This window comes from Lepidothrix coronata, unplaced genomic scaffold (assembly GCF_001604755.1).
Source record: "Lepidothrix coronata isolate B3197 unplaced genomic scaffold, Lepidothrix_coronata-1.0 Scaffold8, whole genome shotgun sequence".
Lineage (NCBI taxonomy): Eukaryota > Metazoa > Chordata > Aves > Passeriformes > Pipridae > Lepidothrix > Lepidothrix coronata.
Genome location: NW_016690188.1, coordinates 5,553,396 through 5,578,969, shown reverse-complemented (window position 1 = coordinate 5,578,969; position 25,574 = coordinate 5,553,396). Strand labels below are relative to the sequence as shown.

At 43.3% G+C, this 25,574-nt stretch overlaps 1 protein-coding gene across 2 annotated transcripts in view; it reads left to right on the top strand.

The window, feature by feature from the left end:
* Window positions 1-25,574, top strand: part of SUFU (SUFU negative regulator of hedgehog signaling) — a 97,918-nt gene that overhangs the window by 32,785 nt on the left and 39,559 nt on the right. For both annotated transcript variants that reach the window (XM_017803710.1, XM_017803704.1), the window contains exons 4-6: window positions 19,277-19,419; window positions 21,652-21,737; window positions 23,538-23,610. In XM_017803710.1, coding sequence (XP_017659199.1) covers window positions 19,277-19,419; window positions 21,652-21,737; window positions 23,538-23,610 — 302 coding nt within the window. The remainder of the gene's footprint in view (window positions 1-19,276; window positions 19,420-21,651; window positions 21,738-23,537; window positions 23,611-25,574) is intronic.

The window sequence follows — 25,574 nt, the reverse complement described above, 5'->3', positions numbered from 1 at the left end:
TTGCTCTTCAGAGCCCTGAATCCTTCTGCTACATGTACTGTGTCCCACTTTGTTTTGCTTTACCTCCACAAGCTGTCACCTCTGAGGCTGGCAATCTCCAGAGCAGTTCCCATGTTCTCCCTTGCATCACTCCTGGGTAACCAGGCACCTATTCCTCAGCAATGCTACTGGTTTGGTTTTTTTGGCCTAATAGGATTTCCCCTAATTTGACATTCTGACTCTGAAAAGCCAAGTGAGCTTCTGCCGTTGTCTTTTTAACTTTTTTTTTTTTAACAGGACTTCTCTGATTACATGTCAAAACTTTAAAACTCTGAAGTATTTGAAAGGTTGGCTCTTCTGAAGCTCGTTGGGCACTAGGCAGGCTGTGGCACGACAGCATTGTTTTACATGATGAAAGGTTTCTTTTTGCTCAAGTTCTTTCTGACTGTACCACTTAAAGCATTTGTCAAATGCAACAGTGACAAGCGTTGTTTGACTCTGGTGTATGTACCTTAATGTTGTCCTCTTTGGTTGTTTAAAAAAAATATCTGTGGAGTCTCTTTAATACTCCAAAGTAGCCTTAAAAACATTTGATGAACTGGAACAACTAATGCTTATGAATCCACTCTGAACAAGAAGTAAGAAAAAGAATAAAACCGGCAGAAACTTTTTGGATAGGCTCCAAGCACTTTCGCATGTCAAAAGATTGTTTACTCTGAAAGCTATGCTAAGAGTTAAATTCTTATCTCTTGATAAAAGCCAACTTTTTAGTTATCAGAGAGGCGCTTTGCTGAGTCCAGTTGAAGCTGGGGGAGAGTAAGGTATAGTTATACTCCTGCTGAGCCTGAGCATTTTCAGGTGGTGACGACTGAGTTGAATACTCATCTAGCAGCTACTGCTGTCCTAAATATTATTCCTGTGTATTGCAGTTGCAAAGTATGTCTCATTGCAAAAGGTGTATTTTTGTAACAAACACTTTCAGGCAAATGAATGTTGCATTCCTTTGTTTCTCTCTCTCCTGCACTGTGGCTGTGCTTTAGAAAAGCAGTCTTTTGCATTGAATTTCAAAACTCTTTGAGCCTTGGCTTCTCTGTTCACTGTAACAAGCACTTGATGCTTTGTGCTTTTGATTAAAGGGCACTACTTACCCTCCTTCAACAAAACCAAGCTTGAAAGTCTCAAAAAGTTTTATTTGTGGCTTTATCTGTTCTTAATTTTATCACCGTTTGACCATGAGCATGAATTCCAGCTCTGTTATTTTTAGTTTTAAAAAAACTCCAAACCCTCAAACCTTGAAAATGAAACTGCACAATTCAATGACCTTAGCTTGTCATGGTTCGTGGCTATACTCGAAATATCTCATGGTAGAACAAATTTATACTTCAATTCAAATGAAAAAGAAGGAACGCTTTGCCTGAAGAAAGCTTATCCAGAGCTTAACTCTTTATGTACTGCAGTATTACAATACTTGCTCACTATAGAGAGACTATGGTTTGTGTTTTTCTGAAATTAAAATCTGCACTTTTTTTTCTCTCTAAGGTAAATTTAGATTGTTTTCAAGGGCCTGACTGATATGTGTCCTGAGAGCAATATACTGGAAAAAAACCCAAACAAACAAAAACAACCACAACAAAAACAAACCCCCAAAATGCAAAAGAAAAAAAAAAAAAAGGTTGTTCCAGCATGGATTTATCAAGATTAAATCAGAACAAATTAATTGTGACAAAGTACCAGGCACCATGGGAAGCAGTGAATGTTGGTTACCTTGTTAGTAGTGAGATTTTTTTAATTGTCCTTTCTAACAAGTATGTGAGTGAGCTGAGGAAATGTGATCTTGATAAAAGGTAAAGAAGATGGATACAATACTGGTTGGATATTTAGACTGAGTAATTGGCAATGTGCAGTCATCAACCACAAAAGCTGTGTAGAGTTTGGATTCCTCTAAAATCTCTTGTAGAGCTCATGCAGTTTGGTATTGACCAGGATGATGAAATGCAGAGTATCCTGATGAAATCTGCAGACACAGCAAAGCACTATGGCACAGAGGGCTGGAATTCAGAACAGCCTGAATTCCAGCAACCTACAGAAACAGTCTGAAGTACCGATGTGCAGTAAGGGCGGGGAGGTGCAACAGGTGTGAGGTCCTGTCCTGACAGAAGTAATCCAGTGAAATCAGCTGGGGAAAGGCAGCAGATCTGAAAGGAGAGGAAAACTATTTGGAGTTACTATCACTAATAAGCTATACCTAAACCAACATCCTCTTCACGCTGAGAGATAGAAGTGAAATTATTCTGATGTACAAATAGAAATGTTCTGTGTATGGCATATGATAGATGGCACTGCAAGAGAAAGGGAGACCACTGTATCTCATTTTAGGTGAAAGGCTTCAAGTCAGATGCATCCCAATTGGAGAGAGCCTGGAGGAGACCAGTAAGAATGATCCAGAGGTCTAGAAAATATGACCTGTGGAGGAATGATCAAAAGAGTTATGTTTGTTTAGTCTAGGGAAGAGAAGATGGAAGGAAGATGAGAGAACAGTCTTCAAACATGCAAAAGGTTGCTGTAAGGAACAAAGTAATAAATAAAGTAATCCCCTACTGGGGATAGGAGAGACTTATCAATACGAAAATTTCTGTAAAATAGGCTTAAGGTTTGTCATTAGGAAAACTTTGGAATGGCAAGTGCAGTGAAGCACTGACTAGTTGCAGATTCCCTACTGCTGCATACCTTTGAGAACAAGTCAAACTATTCTTCATGGATATTTGTCAGGAAGAGCTGATCCTTCTTTAGGTGAGGGCAAAGTAGGAGACTTCTTAAGTCTCCTTTATATTATAATTATGTCTTGAATGACTAGGCCTTCTAAATATAATTTTCTATGTTTCCATAAATATATAATTTATCTTTTTTCATAGTCTCCTGATTACTAGTGCACTGAAAGATATTTAAATGTGAGTTTGATGTCTCAACTAATTTAAAAGTTGAATTTTAGTATTTAATCTTTGACTAATCAGTAGTAGGAAGCTGTTTGTGTCTTGGGGGTTGCAAAACAGTAGTAACCAAATGTACAGGCAAAGAAAGTAAGCATGCAAGATGTTAAGTTCAACAGTGGCAATTTAATGTAGATTTCAGCTGATTACTTCATGAGAAAATTACATTAATTATTCCTTAGAAAACTTATTACTTTTGAAAAGTGGATTGGACAACCAATTCCAGTAGGTACATAGTGAGTTATACATGTTGATAACAACATGTCAAAACAATGATCTAACTAACTGTAGCTGGGTTGTTATGTGGAGTTTTTTTCCCTGCAGACACCTCTGCACTGTCATGGTGAGGATTTCCCTTTTCAGAGTATAAGCAATGAAATATATTCTCTTATTCTTTAGTTATTTCTGTGAAACCTGTAGGGACTTAGTATCCATGAGCTTCTATCCTCTGTCACGATTCAAGTCTGTGGGCCAATTTCCCAAAGCTGGAAAGGAGGATGGTTCTGACGCCTGCAAGTGCCTTGAGGCAGCACAGCTGCATAAGCCTCCGGCCTCCAGGCTCAAAAGCAAGCCCAAAATGGGATACATCTAGCTTTCCTTAGTAATTTCTTACATGTCATACTTTCTTTAGGTAGAAATTATTTTATGACAGCTTGTGTCCAGTTTGAGGGAGCACACACACTGAAACACACACACACACACACACACACACACACACACTGTTCCTGTGCTTGATGTCCCAGTGCATCAGTTTATGGCCATTATGCTATCTCTGTATGCTGCAGTTTCCCCCTTCTTTTTTAAACAAGGGTCATTTCAGAAGTTGTAAGGACTGCAGGTATAGATGCACTCTTCTTATTCAGCAGTTTTCATCTGATTCAATTTGGTTTAGTCTGAGCCACAGAGGCACTTCGTGTTTGACAGGCATTATAACTTTTACTCTGAAAATGGGGCTCAGTGGGATTAAGTGATTTGACTAGGGTCACAGACGTGCAGCCATTAAGCCAGCAGATAACTTGACACCTGCTGCCCTGCCGTAACCACTAGGCCTCATCTTCAGATCTTCTGGAGTCCAAAAGCTTCAGTGTAATAGCCTCAGTGACTCTTTCTTTGCCAACATGTTTTCAAATATTCTTGACACAGGCCAATTTCTGTGTGTAAAAAGGGAAAAAAAAACACAAAACAACCAAACTCCAAACCCAAAACAAACTTCTTGCTTCCTTGAATACAAATGAAGCTTGTCTAGCTTGTTTGTAAAACAGTGTTTATTTCTTCCCAGTAGGATGACTAAAGCCAAATAAAATCTCCCAGTAATTCATATATATTTTTCCCTGACTGTGCCTTTATCTTTTTTTTCCCCAACCCCAGGCTGATTTATTATTCTCTTCTGGTTGCTATGGCTCTGTAAAATATATATATTTTTTCTATCATCTGTTTGTAATATTGACCCGTTTCCAGTGTAGAGCTGGCCCTGGCTCCTCCATAGTATTCCAGGATTTTAGATTAAAAACAAGGGGGGGGGATTAACTGCATTTTTTAGCTCTACAAAGTATAAATCAACATCAATTTCATTTCAGCAGAACCTGTTGCATAGTGAATTCTGCTCCGCAAACACTGAAACTGTAGCGCAGTAAATTGCCATAGGTGAACAGGACTCACCCGAGTGTGCAGGCTGCATGCCCTTATTCTGCAAAGGGGTATGGAAACATTAAGTCACTGGTTCCAATTTAACCCAAGTTTGTCATGGCCAAAAGCTCTCATCATCTGATAGTTATTCAGTGGTCCATGAGAAATTGGTTGGGTTTTAGCCTAATTCCTCTTAGATGTTTCCCATAAAACAAGCTGTTCTGTGAGCAGCAGCTCGGATCAAGCCTAGTCCTTGTGTCTTTGTGCACTAGCCCCGTGTCCTGCACTGCTGCAACAAATCCCCTTCTCCTCATACTGCTGCCTGTGAGCCCATCTCCCCAATGCTTCCCATCCCTCCCCTTGTCTCCTAAGCCAGCCTTGTCACATCCCCTCGTTTCCAGCTGGGACATACGTGCTGTGACCAGTACCAAATAATGTGCTGGCTGATAAAACAAACCGGTTGCTGGTGTGCAGAATGGTTGGCTGATGTGCTGGGCACGACAGGCAGCTATCAAGCTCGTGCTTTGGTCTCAAACCTGTTGCTGGCTTCCTCCAGAGCTGGCTGGCGGCTCTGAATTTGTCAGGGAGAGAATTGCCAAATGTAACTCTTGTAAATAGTCTTGAAAAGCATTGCAGCAAAGTGCTTGTTGCAGATGGACCTGACCCTTTTTACTCCCTACTGTAGATCACAAATAAATCTTATGCAGCACTGCAAGTAATCCAGAGAGAAGCATCTGTCTGCAAAGCTGTCAATCAGACAGCACTGAGGAGACCTCATGGAAAATGTTTTTGTCTGAGGAAAGGATGACTCTAAGAGCAGACATTCTACAAGCACATAAATGCATCTTCTCTTGAAATACTGTCCCAGGGTTGTGCAGGGAAAACACTGAAGCTGGGACCGGATTTACTCTTACCATCTTGTTGCTGTTACTGCTCAGGATGCTCAAGGGTTGGAACTTGCCTGCTGGCACTGTGTGCTTGCCCTGTCGTGCCCTGCCCTGTCCCGCCAGATGGGGCTCATCCTACTGTGGCAGCTCTGCTCTCCTTGTGTGAGTGCACCCCTCAGCTGGCACAGGAGCAGTGCTAGATGCAAGAAACCCTTCCTGCAGCTCAAGAGCCAAGTCTCACACCCATCTCAACCTGTGTGTGCAGTTTTAACCCATGCTGACTTGACTGTGTACCTGAGCTCTCAGAGGAGAAACATCAGTCTAGTGGTGTGGCTTTATTTGTGTTTTTCTTTGAGTGCTGAAGAATGGGACAGCTTCTGTCCTACCCACTTTCCTGACATAGCAAGTCTTAAGAAACCTTCTCATTGTTTAGTCTTTGGTATCAAACTTTTTCCTCTAATCCGTGTTGTTTTTTTTTTTCTGTGACTGGGTGTGGTCCAGCAGAACTCATTGGAACTCATTATTATAGCTCTTCTTTTCCCCCCCTCAAGAAACTTGCAATTTCCAGCACTTGTTTTAAATGTTAAGGTGGTCCTGCCAACCATCAGTAGGGGTCTGTAAGGACCAGCTGTACCCATATTGACTGTTTGCAACACCCAGGCTCCTCAGTGGAGGGAGCTTTTCAGTTGAAAAAGATGGAGAGGACAGATCTTGGCGTTGGTGACACTGAGACTGGTGCCTGGGTCAGCATGCAGAGGTGCTTCTGGGTTCCCTAAATTAAATTAATGCAGCCCCTCTCTGCAGGCTGGCAAAGTTTAATATTATTTGTCAGTTTGTACGACTAATCTGTGGGACCTTCATAGTCCAGTGCTTTTATCCTCACTTGTGAGGAAGGGAAACACCCACCTCTGTTTTCTTGGTGGGTGCTGAAGCACAGGCTTTTGCCAGTCATAAGAGGAACTTTGCAGTGGCCCTGGCCATGGCTGAGACTTCCCAGGTTGTGAACTAGCACACACGTGGTGGCCTGTCCTTCCTCTCTGTGAGTCCTCTTTTGGTCAGAGTGGTTTCAGGTGTGGGTGGTTAGCTGAGCACATAGAGCAGGAACACAGCTGTGAATGCTGCTGAGTGCGGTTATGCCACCACGTGGGTGGTGTGCCCCTGTTCTTCCTGACAGCATAAATGGAGTTGTATGGCCTTAGATTTTGCTGGTTATATTGACTTCTCTTCCTGTTCAGAATGGGCAGGCTGCTTCCCCTTTGCAATACTGGAGGCACCCCAGTGCCAGGCTCACTTCTGCCCTGTGCCTTCAAGCACTGTCCCTTCATCAGCCACTGATGGCACAAGCTGGCATTTATTTAGCTTTTGCTGCTTTTGGTGAGTAGCATCTCTGTGGCCTTAATTTGGGACTTGCTGGGCCCTTTTGCCACACCAGCAAATCTCTTCTCCACAAAATTTCTATTTCTGCAGTGATAAAAAAGCCACTGCAGCCCTCTGGCCAGGTTTAAAAAGTGCAGGACACTCTCAGGAATATGAGAGGAAGGGACCAGCACCATTGCTGTGCAACGTTGCCTTTTGCTATGTTAGCACTGGTGATGTGAACCTGGGCTGGGCTCCTCCAAGCTTCCTCCCAGTCAGAAGTGCAGCAGTAGGAAAGCATGACTGAAAACCCCAGAGTTTCCAAGGACATCTGTACTCTCATTTGCCTTGGAGGATGAAAAGTCTATGTGTTACACTGTCAGTGAGCTGGCTATATAACATAAATTAAAGCCTTTTCTTCTCCACCTCCCTAATCTTCTGAAGTTTGGTCTTTTTTCCACTCCTGCAGGACTCATGGGTCAGGCAGGTTACTTCCTGTGCCTTGCCATGGAAGCCACTGTTGTCTCTCCAATTTCTAGCTCTTGGCTGGGAACAGGTCTCTGACCTTCTCCAGCCCCAAAGGATAGGTTGACACTAAGGCGTGGAGAGACCTTGTGCCAGGAGCAGAGGCACAGAAAGTCTTTGTTCCTTATAAAAGACTTTGTTGAAATAGAAGGAAAGCTGTCTTCCCCGACTGCTTTACTGATTGCATACTATTTCTAGGCAGTAAGTGAGGGATCTCAGTGCAGCCTGAAAGAGAAGGCTTGTTTGTAGCTGCTACTGCAATTTAGATAAAGTAGGTTTAGGCCTGGTTTGAGTTGGCTGGATTTCAACTGATGCTGTCCCTTTTAATTCTGTCAACTCATGTCCTGTTCCTGCCTGGGAACTGAACTTGGCTGGTTGTTTTTCAGCTGTTCAGTACAGTTCATTCAGTTGGTTTGTTAAAAAAAAAAAAAAAAGAAAGAGAGAAAAAAAAGGGGGGGCGTGGGGGAGTCAAAAATCTGTCTTATCTCCCTCTGCTTTGCATCAGTCCATGTGCCCTGGCTCTGCTCCTAAATGTCAGGGATAGACAGAGCAGCAAGACTTTTAACTCTGATACATGGTTACACTTATAAGTGCACAAGTTGGTTTAGCTTTCACATTGCACCTGAGCTGTTATGGGAGAGGGGGGAAAGAAGCTGACACAGAGGCCCAGAAGAAGCTGTGTGAGGCATCTCTGTGCAGGGCTGCAGCAGCCAAAGAGGCAGAGGGACAGCCAGCAGGCCCCACACCCTGGGATGCCGGGGTGCTGGCCCTTAGCAGGTATGCATCTGGAGGGGCTGCAGTTCAGGATCGGGACTGATCTTGCTGATGCTTTCTGCCCAAAGTGGAGGGGAGCTGAGCTCTCTGCAGGAAGAAGCCTTTTCTCCATCCTGCCTGGAGCCTCCCTGCTGCAGGAGGGTGAGGAGGAATCCACGTGATGGAGACCAGCAAGCCCTGTTATGAAGAGCATCTCTTAATCCTGGGATAAGGAGGCAGGGGAGAAGCTGCACATGGTCAGCCCAATCTCGGACAAAGGCTCTGTCCCCTGTACTGAAGGAGGAATTCAGGACAAAGGAAACAGCGTGGGGAAGGCAGAAAACTCCCCCTCCTGCTGGTGTGAGGTCCTTTGGCCTCTTATATATGAGGTCTTTGTCCCACCCGGCCTTTCCTGGGAAACGGAAGCAGCCGCTTTAGTAGTTAAAAGCTTCTGCAGAGAACAGTGTTGCCTCCTCCTATGGAGGAGCTGAAAGCCACAACACAGAGGGATTGTTCCGCAGTCGCAGGAGCATCCTCTCTCACTGCCTGTGTGCAATTGTTTGGGATGCACAGAGGAGAGTCTGAAGGTTACATGTACTGAGTAGCCTTCTGAAAAGGACTGTGTTTTCCCTTGACAGCTGCCGAGCCCATGTTAGATGAAACTGCAAAGAAGACTGGACTGAGCTGGAAGTTGGGTTCACTGTTACATATCCACCTTCTTACACATTCTATTGAAGATCTGTGCAGCAAGTGGTGCTCAAACTGTGCTTTCTGACTAACTCACTCTGCCTGTGAGAGTGGCAGTGTGCGGAGCTCATTACAGACTGTCTTCTGAAAGCCTCAGATGCAAAGATCCTCTGCAGCCTGCTAAGCCAGGAGGCAGCAAATGGGCACAGCAGGGGAAGCATTTTGTTCTTGGTGGGGAAGAGAAACTGGGAGAGTATATTCAGAGGCTGCAGGCAGCCCAGAGCCTGAGAAAAGTGGACTCCTGTGCTTTTTGGTTTAAAATTAGGGGCTTAAGTTCTGAGTCTTCTCAGAACATTTGGGATGGCATTTCAAAAGGTGCACCATAAAGAGGCTGGCCATTTTGCGTTTGAACCATAAATACAGCTCTTGGACGAAGTGTGTTTCTCTTATACTACTGTAATGGGTGGATAGAGCTCAATGCATAACTGTTTTATGCAAGTATATGTGAATGCAAAGTTCCTCTGTTTCCTGCCCTTCAGCCTCCTGCTTTGCCAAAGTAAAACAAAAGTTTGGCCTGTGCAAGCTTTAAATTCCTGAAAATTTAAGGGAAAATAATCAACCACTGAGAAAAATGCCACAGTGCTCTCTCAAAGACCTCTGCCCTTTTGTCCATTACAAGCCCCAGAACTAATGCCTGGGTAATCAGAACTCTTTTCTGAAGGGGTTATGATGTGATAAGTTTGTGGATGTTTTCTCACAGACCATCTCCCCTTTCTTGCCCTTTCTTGAGTCATTTTTGCTAAAAGGAATAATACCCTAGTGCAGTGTAGCTGTCCCTCTGTCAGATGTCTGTGTTATGAGGGCTATTAAACGGAGCTGCTTGCATGTTCTTTGGGTTCTTCAGAAGCAGATATTGCCTTTGGTTCCCTTTCAAGCTCCTTGAAAACTCTTCAGCAGGAATGTCGTATAGATACATATCTAGGGGAAGATCACAAGTGACTGTACAGGCTTATGGTGCTTGTGTGTCCATCTAAGCATCCTCCCTTCTCAGAGCCCTGCACCTGAGCAAGTATGTAGGAGTCCAACGACAAGGAAAAAAGGTTGAAAACCTGCTGCAATTCTCTTCCCTCACTGAGGACACCTAAAGGTTGCTAAATACAGTGGGTACAAGTCTTTGTTCTGGTTGCACCTGGCTGGGAAAGGTTCAGGCTTTCATGTTTCAGAACACAGGATAGGGTTGTTAAATGACAGGCAAGTATCTCTTCAGATTGGCCATGTTAGGACCACATGATCTGTAAATAAACTGTCATTAAATACCTGTTTTGAGCTGAGTCCTTATCTGACAGGAGATCCTGCTGTATAATATCCTTTCCTGCTCTTGGGCCTCCACTTCATCCTCAGGCTATTCACTTTCTCAAACTATTGAAGACATAACTACCATCCTTTGAAGGGAAACTGCAAAGCACATCTTATTCAGGTGAAGGATGCAGAAAGCTGGTGGCAGCACAGCTGGACAGAAGTGGAAGGATCTTTGTTGGAATTTGGCAAGTGCATCACTCCTGCTCCCTTGAGGTTGCAGGGATGGGGGGTGGAGAAGGTAAGGGGAAGACTGGAGGAGGTGAAAGCAGCCCAGCCTTGCAGCACCCAAGAGAGATGGGTCTGAGTAACTAGGTATAGAGGAGGAAGAGCTTGGAGGAGGAAACTTAAGTGGGGCTCAGAGGGAGCAACTCACATCTGTGTTCGTTTTCTTTCTCTGCCATACCCAGCAATGCCAGGAAAGTCCTTTCATGCTGCCATGCCTTCCTCCAGCTTTCCCTCCCTGTGGGAGGGATCCATGCACATAAATCTGTTAGATGGGTGAGAACTCTGTTGTTGCAAAAGCAACAACAGAGATGCATCCTGCCCTGGGCAATGCTTATACTGAGGGAATGCCAGCTCCTGCCTCTACTGACTGCAAGGACTGGAGAAGGCTGTAAGGAGCAGAGTGGAGGAGCTGAATAAAGTTGTGGGGAGGAGAGGAAGTGTGGGAGGAAGTGGCTGACGGAGCAGGGCTGTACAGAGTCAGGGAGAGGACAGGAGGCCCACTGCTCACAGAGGGTGGGAGCATGCCCTGGGCATGGGAGTCACTCTCTGGGAGGCTGTGGGAGAAATTCCCAGAGTCTGCAGTCATGGAATTTGTGTACACACATAGCAATGGGCAGGGAGAAGGAGCAAGCCAGATATGCAGATGTATAAGGGATGGAAAGAAATGTCTTGAAAAACAGAAGACCGAGGAGGCTCAGAACCAATTTGGTTATTGTACAGAAGCTTTTTTTTTTTTGGCTAAAATATTGCACTCTGCACTGTCACATGAGGCATCTGGGTGCCTGGGATCTACTTTGTGATAAGAAAAGTATTATTTGCAACTCCATCAGTGGAAGCTGCAGTACAGTGAGACACATTTTCTACCATCTCACTGCCAGTAGTAAGGTGATGGCTCTGAGCAGGGCACATAGAAGTGAGGAATCACCTTGTCATACTGGATAGGTGTGGAAGGCTCTTCACTGGGTTTTCAGTCCAGGAGAATTAAGTGATCAAATAAGTTTTTATGTGTTTGCATAAATTGATGGGGCTTTTTGGTAGGCCTGATAATTTTCCAGATTGAACACCCTGGAGCTGTGCAGTAACCAGTTTTGTATTTTCAACCTGCTAAACAATTTTTTTTAGAAAAATTTGCATCACACTTCTCTGCGTTCTGAAACTGTCTTCAAACCTCAGAGGTCAAGCAGTCCTTACAGTAGTGATAATCTGGGTTTTACCCCGCTATTTTTTTTAAAAAGAACCTTTTGCCTAGGCCCCTTGTTTCTAAAAGCCCAATTTGAATCCCTGCAGCGGAGCTATTGTTTAATTGTACTCCAGGGATTTAATTCTTCCTAAGGCATCTTGTCTATGCTGCATGTCTGCATCAGGCAGCAGCAGTGTGTGAATTTGCACCTCTTTGGAGTGCCAGGGCTGGGGCAGTTCCTGTTTCCCAGGCGGGAGATATGGGGCAGCAAAACTGAACTCAAAAAGAAAAACATGGAGGAAAAGCGTTTTTTAAATGTAATGCAAATACATCATGGCTTGGATTCTGCTAATTCCTTGTATATTCTTAAAACACGTTCATCTTGACTTGAAAACAAAATTTTAAACTAACTGCCAGTGGGCCCCACAGATTATATCCCAATTATTAGGTTAGGAAACTAAGCAGACAAACTGAATTTAGCATTAATTATCATAATTTAACGTGACTGGCAAATGAGTCCGAATAAAGTCTTTTCCTTTTATATTCTGTTTTTTAAAAATTTCCATCTATTTAGTGAGTTGCAATAACAGTATTACTTTGAGATTTTTAAACACAACTTTCATCTTTAGCTTTTGTATCTATTTCTTATAGCTAACATCTTTGCATACGTGCTTATAGCCATTATTGAACTAGTTAGAAATACATTAAGTAGGTCTGGTGAAAAATATAGTTAATACATTTCAGCATTGGACTCTTGTGTTTGCCCCTAATTTCTCACAATTAATTTTAGCTGTTCAGTGTGCAAAACGGTACTGAAAAACAGTATCAAATCTTACTTGTGACAGATTGCCAGATTACTTATTTTAACAAAGCCAGACTGAAGATTAAAAATGTGTTGGAGAAAATACATTTATATAATAAATTATCCAGACTGTGCATGGGGTAATGGCAATGCAATAAATTACGTTGTTTCTGTAAGTATTGGATAAGCTGCGTTCAATTTAAACGTCTGGCTGCATCACTGTCATGCTGGTCAGGAAGTCACTGGGGGCCTTTTTAACATTCCTGCACCCATAAGTCATGGAGTTAAAATCCTCCTTTGCCCTCAAATACAGAATTTCTCTGAGTTATGCAGGCTGACATCTGTGACTTGCTGCCTGCAGTTTAGCTGAGATCTCTCGGTCGAATACAAAATGCATGTTTGTACCCCTTAGAGCAGCGAGTTTTCAAGCTGCTGAGTGATGCAGATAATGTAGGTCTGGCTCGTGTGAGGGATGTAGTCATCTTGTTTGCGTGCCAGCATCCCCAGTGCCACATGCAAATTTATTGGGGTTTTAATTTTTAGACCAAGGTAGCAGAGAATTGCCCAGTGTTGTGCTAGCATAGCTAGGCAACATCACTCCCTCAAGGAGGTGATCCAAGTAGCCCTGCTGTCTCAGGGGGACAAACAGGATTGTATCTTTCAGTGTAATTTTGCACATATCCCTGAATATTATGTGTGACCTTGTAATAATGGCCTGGCTTTCCCTAGAAACAGGAGGAACATAAAAACTTGCTTTTGAAAGATATGAGTGCAATAGAGAAGCTGTTTTCTTAAAACCAAGGACACTTAGCAGTTAATGTACTTAGGGCTTCTCCCACTCTATGCAGTATCACCTCCTAACCTGTAACACACTGTCCAGGCAGTTTTATCTGACTGATTAGTCAGGGCAGTTTAACCCCTCTGTTGCCAGTTTTAACTGGCATTTGGAAGGAGGAGGTGTCTTAGAAGAGATACAGAGGAACAGTCAGGCTACAAATTTATGCTCCTAATTTGAAAATTTATCTAAAGAATTACATGGTGTGACCATGTCAGAAGGGTCAAATTTATGGCCTTTGAATGAACCAGAGTGGTGCAGTCCAAACTGCCCCAGAGCCAGACAGTCTGGGGACTTTATGCCAGGCCATGCATGTCCTTATGGACAGGAGAAAGGCCCTTGCTGTCGCCTTGCTGGTAGAACAGCATCAGCTCTTTGTTTCCCTTCTTAAGTTTCCAGTGCAGGAGAAGATACTTAACTCCCAGATGCCCATTTGCCATTTGGTCTGCATGCAAGGTAGCCAGCTCACTGGAGATCTTCCCTGACCCAATTTCAGCCCAATGCATCCAGCTTTTGGATGCAGCTCTGTTAGCTCCCAGTGCTCCCCTCTGTTTGCCATTCTTTTCAACTTGCTCCCTGTGGCAGTTAAGGGAGTAAGGACTCCTAGCAGGTTGCCATATGTGCCCAACTGGCAGGTTTAAAAAAGAAATTGAAAATACATTGAGAAGTAGTCAGTGTTTGTGTCTAGAGCTAAGTAACACCTCTTGAGCATAGATTGCATACCTCAAACTGTTTAAAAAACATCTTGAGGCCAAGAATAGGACTTGGTTTTATTTCTTTAGGCATCAGCTATATTTAGCCAAATTAAAGGAGGGAGGAGGAATGCGCTCTGAGAAAATACATAAGCAAAGTTAGACAAAGAAAATTTACTAGTCTATAGTGCAGTGGTTCCTTCTGAGTTATTTCCCCAGTTCTCATTATAAAGCAGTTGGGTAGTAAAGTTAGGAGGGATTGTGCAGCTGAATTATGACCGTTGCTGCATGAAGGAACCTCACCTGCTTTATGTGGGCTGTAAAAGAAAATTAATAATGACGTTTTAAAGACTTCAAAATATGGCTAGTTGAACAGAGTGGTCTAGTATAACTGTCTTATAGATGCTGCTTTTGCATAATAGAATAGTATAAAAGCTGGTCTATGGCAAATTTAGAGACTTTTCATTTTTGTAGAGCTAGAGAGAGGCTTCAGATTTGCTTTTATAAATTATGAAATAAAATAGTAAGTTTGAAATTAAATACTTTACTGAATTCCTTGTTGAGTTCTTATGAAGTCAAGTTTCCCTATGAAGCAGTTGGATTTCATGGAATCACTATTCCCCAACAGAAAGAAAGAAAAATCAGTGATTTTTGTGAAAACACAAACTTGCAGAAAAGAACCATTTTCAAAACTGTGAGGATGGGTCACCTTGCTCTGCTAGGTTTGAGACTAGTTAGTGGCCCTTCCAAGCAGGAAGGGTGCAAATGTCCCAGAGGATACTGTGAGCAAACCTGTGTATTTACAACACATCCCATGCTCCCATGGTAACTGCTGAAGGGAGTGAATTTATCCTGGGGCAGATAAGGTAGCTTAGCTCTTCCTTCCATAGAGGGAACATGTAGCCACCTCAAGTTTACCATGAGACAGAAGTATTCAGCAGCAGTCAGCTTGTATGCAGTAAATCAGAGCCTTAGTTTGCTCCTGAGGATTTGCCAGTTTATCCATACACTAAAATAATTTGGATTCAAATTTTTAACGTATTTTTTTTCAGTTCCCTGGCTATTTAATTTCTCCTGTTGATGGCTAGATCATTTCTGTGCCTTGGCACCTGTCCTACGGATTTAACAATTCTCTGGTCATGTCTTGGTACTTTTTCTGATGACTGTTGTTTTTGCTGTGTTCATCTAAGATGAGGTTTATGCAGTCATGGTGTTCTCATGCCTCCAAGATTGACTGTGCCACTCTAATGGTGTTTGAACCTGTTGGCCAGTGTCAGACATAACAGAGTGGCAGAGCTCTTGGAGTGACTTGGTGTTTAAAGGATTGTAAAAATGAGCAGACAAATGAAAACACTGTTGCCCCTATAGTGGAGAAGAGTGGAGATGTGTCACACTGGATCTTAGACACAAGTGAACCTAGATAGGGTCCTCTTGTCCGTGCCACAGATGCAGTAAAAACTTCAGTCAGAGCTCCTTCCTCCTTAGGCAATGATGGGTCCATCTGCAGAGAAGAGTGTCCCTAGTTCTCCTGCTCATAGAATTCTTCTCCAACCTTACTCCTGAGCATAGGAACACACCAGCTGCTTTGAAGCTTGCTATTTATTACATGAATATATCAAACTCCTTCCATTATATACAGTTATTTCCTTGGACATGTCACATCTCTTTTTGTCTTTGCTGTGGATTCAGATAACACAGAAGTTCAAAGAAGCAGAAACCTGCAGCAGCAAATGACACCAGTCTGAGCATTTGCTGCTCCCAGACCGATCGTTTCCTTTTTGGAACAGTAGAGAAGGTGCTTGTTCAGTAGAAGCCCATCATTTTTCACAGCAAACACTGAAGGCCATCTCAGCTTTTCCTGGATGCTGGATGCAAATGCATTTCATCTCATTAATAAATACAGTACAAAAGGACTTCCTTAACATCTGTTGTGCTTCAGTAAGAAACTGTGCCACAGGTGCTGGGTTCATAGCAGTGCAAAGCAGAGATCTCAGAAATCAGTTTGGAGATGGCAGGCTGTTTCTCCAGTCAGTCTGCATGGTATGGAAGATGTGGGGATGCATTTTTGGGAACAAAAGGAGCTGTCTTTAGCCATATCTACCTGAAGTGTGTTGCAAACACCTTGCTCCTTGCAAGGTGTTTGTGCTCCTCACGTACCTGAGATGAGTGCACGTATCCTGTGCCTACCCACCTCTTGGTGTTATGAAAACACCTGTGTCCATGTCACAAATACTAGCACATGGTACACGTTGTGAATGAAAGGCAGGTTGTACAGTGTGCTATTGACACCACTGCAAATGATAGAAAGGTACAAAAACCACAGGAGACTTTTCCACATCCATCTGTGCTGTGATGACTTTGAGGATTTATCAGTTTTAAGTTCTAATTCAACATTTGTAAAAGACGCAAATTTCATTATAAATTTACTTTGGAGGAATCATCTATCAAAACTTCAAGATTTTCTAGCTAAAACATTGTTTAAAACTTAAGTACTTGAAAATATTTTGGTTGTTCTGTTTTGAAAACGTGAATGTGAAAGGTAGGATGGGAGGATGCTTGTCCCTGTTTCCAGCATGAGGCAATAGAAAGTGGTTATCTAGTCCTTTGTTTCTGTAACTTCTTAGCTTCTGTGGCTACAAGTCCTGCAATTCAGGCTGTTCTCAGTGCTGCAATGGTCTCTGTACAAGAGCTGATCTTACATTCCACATGGGTGACAATGCCACAAGTGGAAAGCTGAATTCCAGACTGTAATTCCAAATTTCTTCCACTCTCACAGGTTTCAATTTGGCTTCATGTTATTTGCAGAATTTTTTGTGTGTGTGATTTAATTGAGTAGTCAGTGTGAATTTTGTGGTGTTCCTGTGCATGCAAAGGAGAGGGAGATTTTGTGAGTGTTCAGTGTTCACATGGACATAAACAGGTGGGTTTCCAGCAGAGACATTTGCATTTGAAAACCTGCTCTAAACGGGCTGGGCTTTCCCAGCAGAAGCAGCACCAACAGTGAAACGAAGCGATCGATCAGCATAGAATTGTGTGAGCATTTGATGGGCAAAATGTTGTGGTATAAAGACAGGGCCCAAGAATAAGCTCTTTGTGGCTTTGTTTCATTCCTGAAAACTGTGACTGAGAGGCTTTTATCATTTAAAAAAAAATTAATCAGTCACATTTCCACATAACTTGGAAAATATGCAAGATCCAACATTCTAAGTACTGTTTCTTTAATCTGATTTTGATACTAAAAAAAAAATCATATTTTCATTTGTCTGCTTATATTTCCTCAACTCTAAAAGTAAAGTAATATCTGAACCAGTCCTTTCAGTCACAGAGCTGAAAGCGTGTAATTTAGTGTACATATCGATAAACTCTTTCTCTCAAGGAGCTTGCATTCACTGTCTTTTCTTTCTTTCCTAATTTTAACTAAGGAAAACATTCCCTTACTTATCACAACACTTCTGTTACATGCCTCATTTTTCAGGCCAAGTTCCTTATGGTATTTAGAGTTTATTTAAATTCTTAATCAAATGTGCTGTCCAGGAAATTCATCTGAAAATACATATATAGTAAATGTTCAAACCCACACCAATGGGGACACCCAGTGGAGACACTCCGAGTTGTCCAGGACGCGCTGCATTACACCCAGGAGTGGGCGAGCACGAGTTGGCTCGTCAGGGAGACAACTGCGAGTATTTTAAACGACAGCAACTCCGAGAGAACTCTCCTTAGTTTACCTGCCTGCTGCTGAGGGCTCCCTCAAAGCATCCTGCCCTTGCTGCCCTCGCACAAGTGCGTGCACACGGTCGTGGCAGCGCTGATGCACGATGGGTGGTGTGCAAGCGCCCAGTTCCTTGGTGTGTATTGTTTAATGTGACTGGGAATAAAGCTGCAGTTACTGGCAAATGCTGTTTCTCTCTTGCTGCTGCAGAAGCTGCCATGGATTCTCAGATAAGTCCTGTAGTTGTTTAAGAGATGTCCTATTGGCATGTGGTGTGGGAAGGTTAGGTGAAGATCCAGAACCACATCTCCTCGTAGCTGCAAGGCAGAGAGCATTTCTTTGAATTGGATCCTAGTCAGTAGCATGTAAGATGCCCCAGTCTTGACAGACAGCAACTCAAGTAACCACTAACATTTTCCAGTCTGCAGCAGAAGTCCTAGTCCTCCTAGGAGGACTTGCCTGGTGGGCAAGGCCTCCTTTCCCACTGTCCTGTAGGTGTGGCCTTGGGAGAGGCCAAAGTAAAGACAGCAGCTTGGACTGCCTTCATCGATGAGTTTGGTCAGGGAGAGGGGCACTGTGCCTGCCACTAACTTTGGAGGAAGACGGGCAGTACTCTGTACATCCCTGGAGCACTACAGAAGCAGAATATGTATTCCAGGCTGTTTATTTGTATGTGCTATAAAAGCTGTACTTGGAGCGGGGCAAGCACAAGACCCGAGAACAAGGCAGTCGGCTGGGCAGCATTACTGCACACATGCTCTGGAAACTGTGTGCAAATGGAACGTGCTTTAATTGGTGTGAACATGGTCGTGGCTGGTTGTTTTACTTCTAGTTCACTCAGAAAGCAAGCATTAACCTTTCCTGTGATGGGGCAGCATTACACAGACGGGTTCTGGTGTGCCTTCTGGCATGCACTAGGTGTGGAACATGGGATTATCTGAGGTTTTGTCTTTCTGAGTAGGAGAGGAGGAAGAGAAAGGAATGCTTACAGTCACGAAGAAGGAAGGATAATATCTGGGTCTTTGTTTTGATGCAGACATAGAGTGAAATTTATAGCCTACTGGTTTTCTCACTGTTTGAGAAAGAAGGAGTATATTAATTATTCTGCACCAAAGCCGCCAGACAATTGGGAGAGACAGTGATTTTGACTTAGACCATCACAATTTGGGCAGCAGAATATGGATTTTTATTAGATATAGCAGAGTAGTATTTGTGTTTAATTCACATTTCAGAATATTTTCTCAGTGGCAAATTAGAGCTGCAAATTAAGTATGAATCGCTGTCCCATGGGCACCCAGTATGGCCTAATGACTCTCTGTGCCCTCTTACAGAAGGAGACTAATAGTAAGTGAGAGACAGACTAATTTTATTTTTTGTTATTCCTGTGTTGGGCTTAATATCAAGGTAGGACACTATTTTTTGCCACAGGACTCAAGAGTGGTTAATTCACAGTGCTTGAATTCAGATGGCTCAATGAGACTCCACTCCTGCTTCAGGTGACTCAGAGACTCAGCAGAGGTGGCTGGAGGCAGTCCCTGTGAATAGGCACCAGTGACTGTCCTGGGCCCAGCTTGGGGTCCCTGCCTGACAGTGGTCAGGAGCAGGTGCCAACAGAAGGAATATTCTAACAGACTTCACAGACTAAATATTTCTTGTTCCTCTTCCTTGCAGAAAACACCTTCTGCAGCGGTGACCATGTATCGTGGCACAGCCCTTTGGACAACAGTGAATCTAGAATCCAGCACATGTTACTGACAGAAGACCCTCAGATGCAGCCGGTGCAGACTCCTTTTGGGGTCGTTACTTTCCTACAGGTATGACTCTGGCTCTGACTGCCACCTCCTGGGCATGGAATGCAGCTAACCTTGCATTGAGCTGGGATAAGTTAGATGTTTGTTATCCTGTCTTCCAGCTTTCTTCCTTATTTAATTACTGTGGATCTCATCTTTGAGCTGTTACTCTGGAGATATTCTGTAAGCAGGAAGAGCTTGGAGCTACTTTAGCGGTACTTAATGGCAGCATTGGCACAAAGATTCTTTAGAAACTGAGTTTTTCTGCATTGATCTACTGTTTAGAAAATGTTCAGGTTTGCTTTACAAACAAAACATTTAAAAAAATCCCTTGTGAGTTAACCCTGCTGTTCAGTGTGAGGAGCTTCTGTGGCCAAACAGGTTTGCTTGCTTTCCCGAAGTCCTTCTTCTCAGCGATGTCTCTTAGATAGAGGCTGCTTTGGATACTTTTAAATTGCATATGGAGTTAATAACCTTAGTGGAAGAGTTCATGCCAACTGCTAATTTCTCCCTGCTTGGTGGAAAAGCTTCCATCCTGTGGGAAAATGCAAGTGTCTGTATTTTACAATTTAAGCTTCAAGTTGCTCCTGTTTGTCTTTGGTTGTAGTTTGCAATATGTAAGGCGAACCTCTGTTACCACAAACCTGCACAAGGCAACTGCTGTGCAAGGGCAGAGAACTTCCTGAGTTTTCTGAGGTGCCCAAAAGTCTGTGTTTTATCAACAAGAAAGAGATAGGTGTGAGATTGATTAATTAATGAAAGGTGAGTTGTGGGACCTGGAAGGAGAGGCAGAGTGCCAAGCTAAGCAGGGCAATTCCTGGCTGACTCTCCAGTTTGTGCTGCATTAGTCCTTATCTCTTCTTTAGTGCCCAGCTGTCCTGGATCAAAGGACATTCAACTTGCTTCATCCTGAGGCCCTTGGACTCTAATCTTCCACAACGCGTACAGTTGACCTGTTTTTCCCCTTTGTTTGATGCTTGTTGTTATGGATTTATTTTGACCCATGAGGATAAATGATTGCAAAAAGCAAAGAATGAACACAAAATAATTTCCTGTTTAGAATCTTGTTGTTTATGTGTAATTATTGAGTGAAGGCCCAGGGAGGGGTGTCCTGAAGCAAGGGTGATTCAGGCTGTTGATGGAGGAAGCCTGGGAGATGGGTGGGGATGAAATGCATCTCCAAGGGCTGGATCCTGAGAAAGTGAGCTCTGCAAGGGGCAGGGGAGGTAGGGTGTGCAGAGCTGGGTACATGCTGACGTTGATGGTTTTCCACACAGATCTCTTATCAGTGCAGATACGCGCTTGCAGCAGAGGCACGTTGTGCACTTCTGCTTGCTGCTCTCCAGTTGTTAGTTTTCCTATTTTCTGATAAAACATCAGTTGAACAGATTTTGACCAAAAACTCAGTGTTGTTGGAAAAGGCTTAGAATATTGAGGAAGAAAATAGAAGGCTGTGGATAAAATAATTTTTCATCTCCGAGTGAATCATTGTGCTCAAAGGCACAAGTCAGAGGTTGATAAAGCAGGAAGAAATTGCCTTCCCCTATCAGCTGAAGGCTGTTTCACCCCTTCATTTGAAGCGGCTGATCTCAGCTGCTGTGAGAGAGACATCTGGTATGGCTCAGTGTGGCAGCTCCTATCCTGAAAAGCAAACACATCCTGCCTTATACAGGAAGGCAGAAGTCTGCAGTTGCCTGCAGTGACAAGTGGATTATGTGGTGTGTAAGCAGCTTTACTTTAAGGTGCTGGGTAAGATGTAACCAGTCAGCAAACTGAGTTGGTCAAGGATTTTATGAGCACCAAAGCAATCCCGTATGGCAGCAAGTCCCTTGCCTGGTTGCAATTGCTTGTGCATTGGCTCCTAGCAGTTGGCTGAAAGAGCAGTGTTTGCATATGCTCAGACCCTAACCTGTCTTGCTCAGTCCTGTCTTGTGTGGACTAGATTGAAAAGTCAGAGCAGGCTAGTGTATAAACCCTGATTTGTCACCAGACCATCCTCATTTTTAAGTTCACACATGCTGTGAAAGATTGTTACATGACTGAGGTGCTTCTCAGGGTAAGTGTAGAGAGAGCGTAAGGAATTGCAGAATCCCACTGTTGTCTCAGGCTCCATTTGTCCTAGCTCATCTAGTTAGATTAAAGAAATGGTGCTTCTCTGTATTTGTACTGTTTGGTCTAGTACCATGTGGTATATTTTCTCTACAGTTCTTGCACGGTTCCCATCCAGTTTAATGTCTCTGTTTGTATTTATTCCAGATTGTTGGGGTTTGCACGGAGGAACTGCATGCGGCTCAGCAGTGGAACGGTCAAGGGATCTTGGAACTGCTTCGGACTGTCCCAGTGTAAGTGGTCATATAGGCTATATAGGGGAGCATTTCCATAGAGAACAATTCAGTTGTTTATTTTTATTAACAGTCTTTAACTTGTTGATGACACTTATTTAATCTGTGCTGTAGCAAGAGATGGGAATTCATTGCAAATCTGTTCTCACGCACAGACACTTAGATGGCAAATTAATGCATGTGGAAGTCCACATGTTCAGGGTGAAACAGAATGAGGTCTTGAAAGCTTAATTTCCTCCCTCTCATGCCTCCAGGGTTTTCTCATTGGTTCTTCCTGAGAGAGCTGGGATAACTGTTCCTGGTGACCTTTCTGTGTAGTTCAAAAGAAAGGAAGGAGAGGGTCTGGCTTACAAAGCTTGGGTACTGTCTGAAAGTAAGAAAGTCACTCTCAAGCTGGTCCCACTCTTGGTGGGCCAGTTTGCAACAGGAGGAGCATTCATGCAACTTGAACTTTTCCCTTTTTAGGCACAAGTGCAGATAATTCTTGCAAATGCCCTAGAGTAGAGTGTATTAGTCCAGCTGCAAGCTTTGTTTCTGGGTCCCTAAGACAATAAACACTTTCTGAAGCTCCCTTAGCTCCTCTAAGTCAATGCAGATATAGCACCCCTCTCCTCAGTTTGTTCTCATGTTGGGTTTTGGCTTTTGTGCTGTGGTACAAGCACCTTTCCAAGGATAAAATAAGTCCCAAATGTGCATGATTTGAAGGCAAAGATGCAAACTACTAAGCCATTGATGTGGAGTCAGGGTAAAATTCTCTTGCATCCCAGTGAGGAACTGAAGCAGGTCACACCTCTGCAGTTAATAATTCACAACTTCCAAAGTGATGTGAAAAAAGAGTGGCATCTGAAGAGATGCATCTGAAAAACTATAAAACATTAACTTTTCTTGCTCCCGCTCTAAGTGCTTTAGGAGACTAACACAGACTGGGCCAGAGGAGGGGGCTTTTGACTGCAATAACAAAGTGTCTCATGAAAAAAATGAATTTTTTTATGGCAGTTCCAAGAGACTTAAGTTTTTACTGCAAACGAAGAAAGCACCATCTAGGGTTGACTTCTGCAGTCTGGCTGCACTGAGACACAAAGCAAAGTCTCCTAGTAGTTCATCTTCACAGTAACCTGTTTTCTATCACCTTTGTCAGGAAACATCTTGACCCTTCCAACTTCTGTTGCTGATGAAATGAAAACAAAGATTTTCCTGAACCATCAGAGTACCTGGCCATTAAGTACCAACTGAGCAAAATGCCTGTTGCAAGGGTATTTATCAGAGCAATAAACTCTTTATGGTACCGAACTTGACTGACGATCTCTGCAAAAAGTGCAGTCCCACTGGGACCCTGCTCTATCTTTAGATACATAATAGAGGTATAAATCTTGACCTCATGCCTTGCCTATCTGTCTTAGACCCAGGCTACACTGGACTTCTCAGTCCCAATTCAGTTACCTGTAAAGATTAAAACCCAGCTCAGTCTTGTATGACTAAGTTGGCCTGCACAGGGCATGATAACGTGTGCCAGTCCTGACTGCTCTGCAACTTTTGGTGGTGCCAGACACTAAGCAGATTAACCACTAGGTCATAGAGGGCTTTTATTAAGTATTAAGTAATTTTATTAAGTATTTGGGAAATGTAAAGGGCAAATGCATGCTATGGGAGGTATATACAGCATAGAGGGGCTTCTAGGTTTGTTTTAAACTTTCTATCTTCCTTCCAGTACAGCTCCACTCCGAGGACCCTGTTGGGGAGTTCTAAGGACTCTAAGGAGCTAAAGAACTTGTTTGGTTCATTATCTGTCTTTCTTTGTAGAGCTGGAGGCCCCTGGTTGATAACAGATATGAGAAGAGGGGAGACAATATTCGAGATTGACCCACATCTGCAAGTATGTCTTTAGTTTGTAAAATGCCGTGTCTTTTTTAGTAGCCAGAGAGAATTGGTTTAATGATATACAACAGTTCTATTATCTTCTCTAAAGGTGCTTTGATCTTCTCAGTGTTTGCAATAATCCTGTAAAAGTCCTAGAAACTCTTTTCCCTCTCAGAGGTGGTTCAGGAGAACACATGTCCAGCCCTAGGTGGATGGCAGGTCTAGGAAAAAAGTTAGAGAAGGGAGACCAGGAAAACAGAATCTCCTATGTGAAACAAATTGGTAAGATTTGGACTGGATGTTTTAGAAAGGAGGAAAATAGAAGATGACAGAACATAGAAAAATAAAATATTTTAAAATGGTACACCAGGAAATTCCTCCTTTCTTTTATATGCAAGCATAAGGTGATATAACATACAGAAAACTCAAACCCACCTAAGTCCTATTTTTTCATGGCAAATGTGATAGTGTTGCTTATTCCCGTAGGATGACACTTGAGGCCAAGTAGTTAGTGTGGTCTGAGAAACAATGGGAAGCCAAAAGTATCACATGCAGTTATTAATAATCCATGCAGGAAGATATACTGAACCTTCTTCAGAGTTCAAGTTAATTTCTGACATTTAAAGATCAGAATAGGACCTCTATGGAGAGGTTACTCTCCTGTGGACTTCTATGTATTTGGGGGACAATTCTGCATCCCTTCAGCGTAGTTATGGTTCTGGAGTACATGGGTCACAGGCAAACCCAGTGTGGTGCTGGCCATGTTTCAGTGAATCACTGAGTATTTGCCTTTAACAGAGAACTTATGGCTTAGCCTGGTAGGGCACGTGCATATGTGCACGTTTTGTACAAGCTATTGCGTTTGCTCATGGTCTGCATGTCTGCATCTGATTACCCTCAGTTGCCTCACAACATCTTTTATTTTGAAAGCTTAAGAACAAAACCAAATTCTACTTTTACTGTTTTTAAGGACTTGTTCATCTAAAATAACCCCAAGTCTGAGAAACTCAGGAAAAAAATGTTCAGCAAATGTTCCACAATAAGGGAGCTAATACAACTGCAAGTCCCATAAAGTTTTTAGGCTCTTCAGAACTTTGCCCTCTCCTCTCCTGGAGGTGTTTCTGTTCTCTGCACACTGGTGATTCCTAATGATAACAGGGTTTTCTTCAATTTACTGTAAATGAAAAATAGCTCAGCTTACTGGAATCTGAGTCAGCCAAGGCAAGTTAAGGCAAATGAAGAGTACCTCTGCCTCACCAGCGCGTCCTGCTGCTGAAAGCTGCTATGTCTGTGGTCCTTCCGGACTTCTTCACACTGAAGACATTCCTGTTTCTGTTCTCACTTGCCCTTGCAGAAGTCCATATGTTCAGGTGTTTGTGTGCACACCTCCTTCCTGTTCTGCTGCCACAGCCCCTGGGAATTCACAGGGCAAAACCCACTGCTGGGTCCTGCAAAGAGCCTTTGCTGAGTGCAGGGAGCAAGGCTGTGCCAGGCTGGGTTCAGCCACGTCATGTGCCTCCTGCTCTAATTAGTGGGGAAAGAATAAAGTGTTATTTTCTTAGTGGTGGTACAGGGTGTGTGAGACCAGAAAGGCAGCAATGGAAGAGAGGTGGAGGGGAGGGAGGGAGCAGGCAGAGAAAATGGACAACTTTCCTGGAGCCAGCAAGCATGTTGTCTGCCTGGGAAGCAGGCAGAGCTTGTTTGGAGGCTGCATTGTCTCTTGTGGGAATTGGTTGAGGCCTAAACCCAGCCCTGGCAGCAGCAGCTGTACTTTCTGTTCGGAGTTGCTGAGAATGGATCCCAACTAAGATGTCATCCCAGGATGTCGGCAATTAACACTGTGGCAACGGCTGGCTGTTTTCTGTTCAGCCAAGGCTTCCCTGTAGGCCATTCAGATTTCTCTGGCAGCACTGTCAAACAATCCCTGTCGGTCCCCAGCTCTGCACTGATTCTCAGTGCTTTGCTTCTGTTTAACAGATA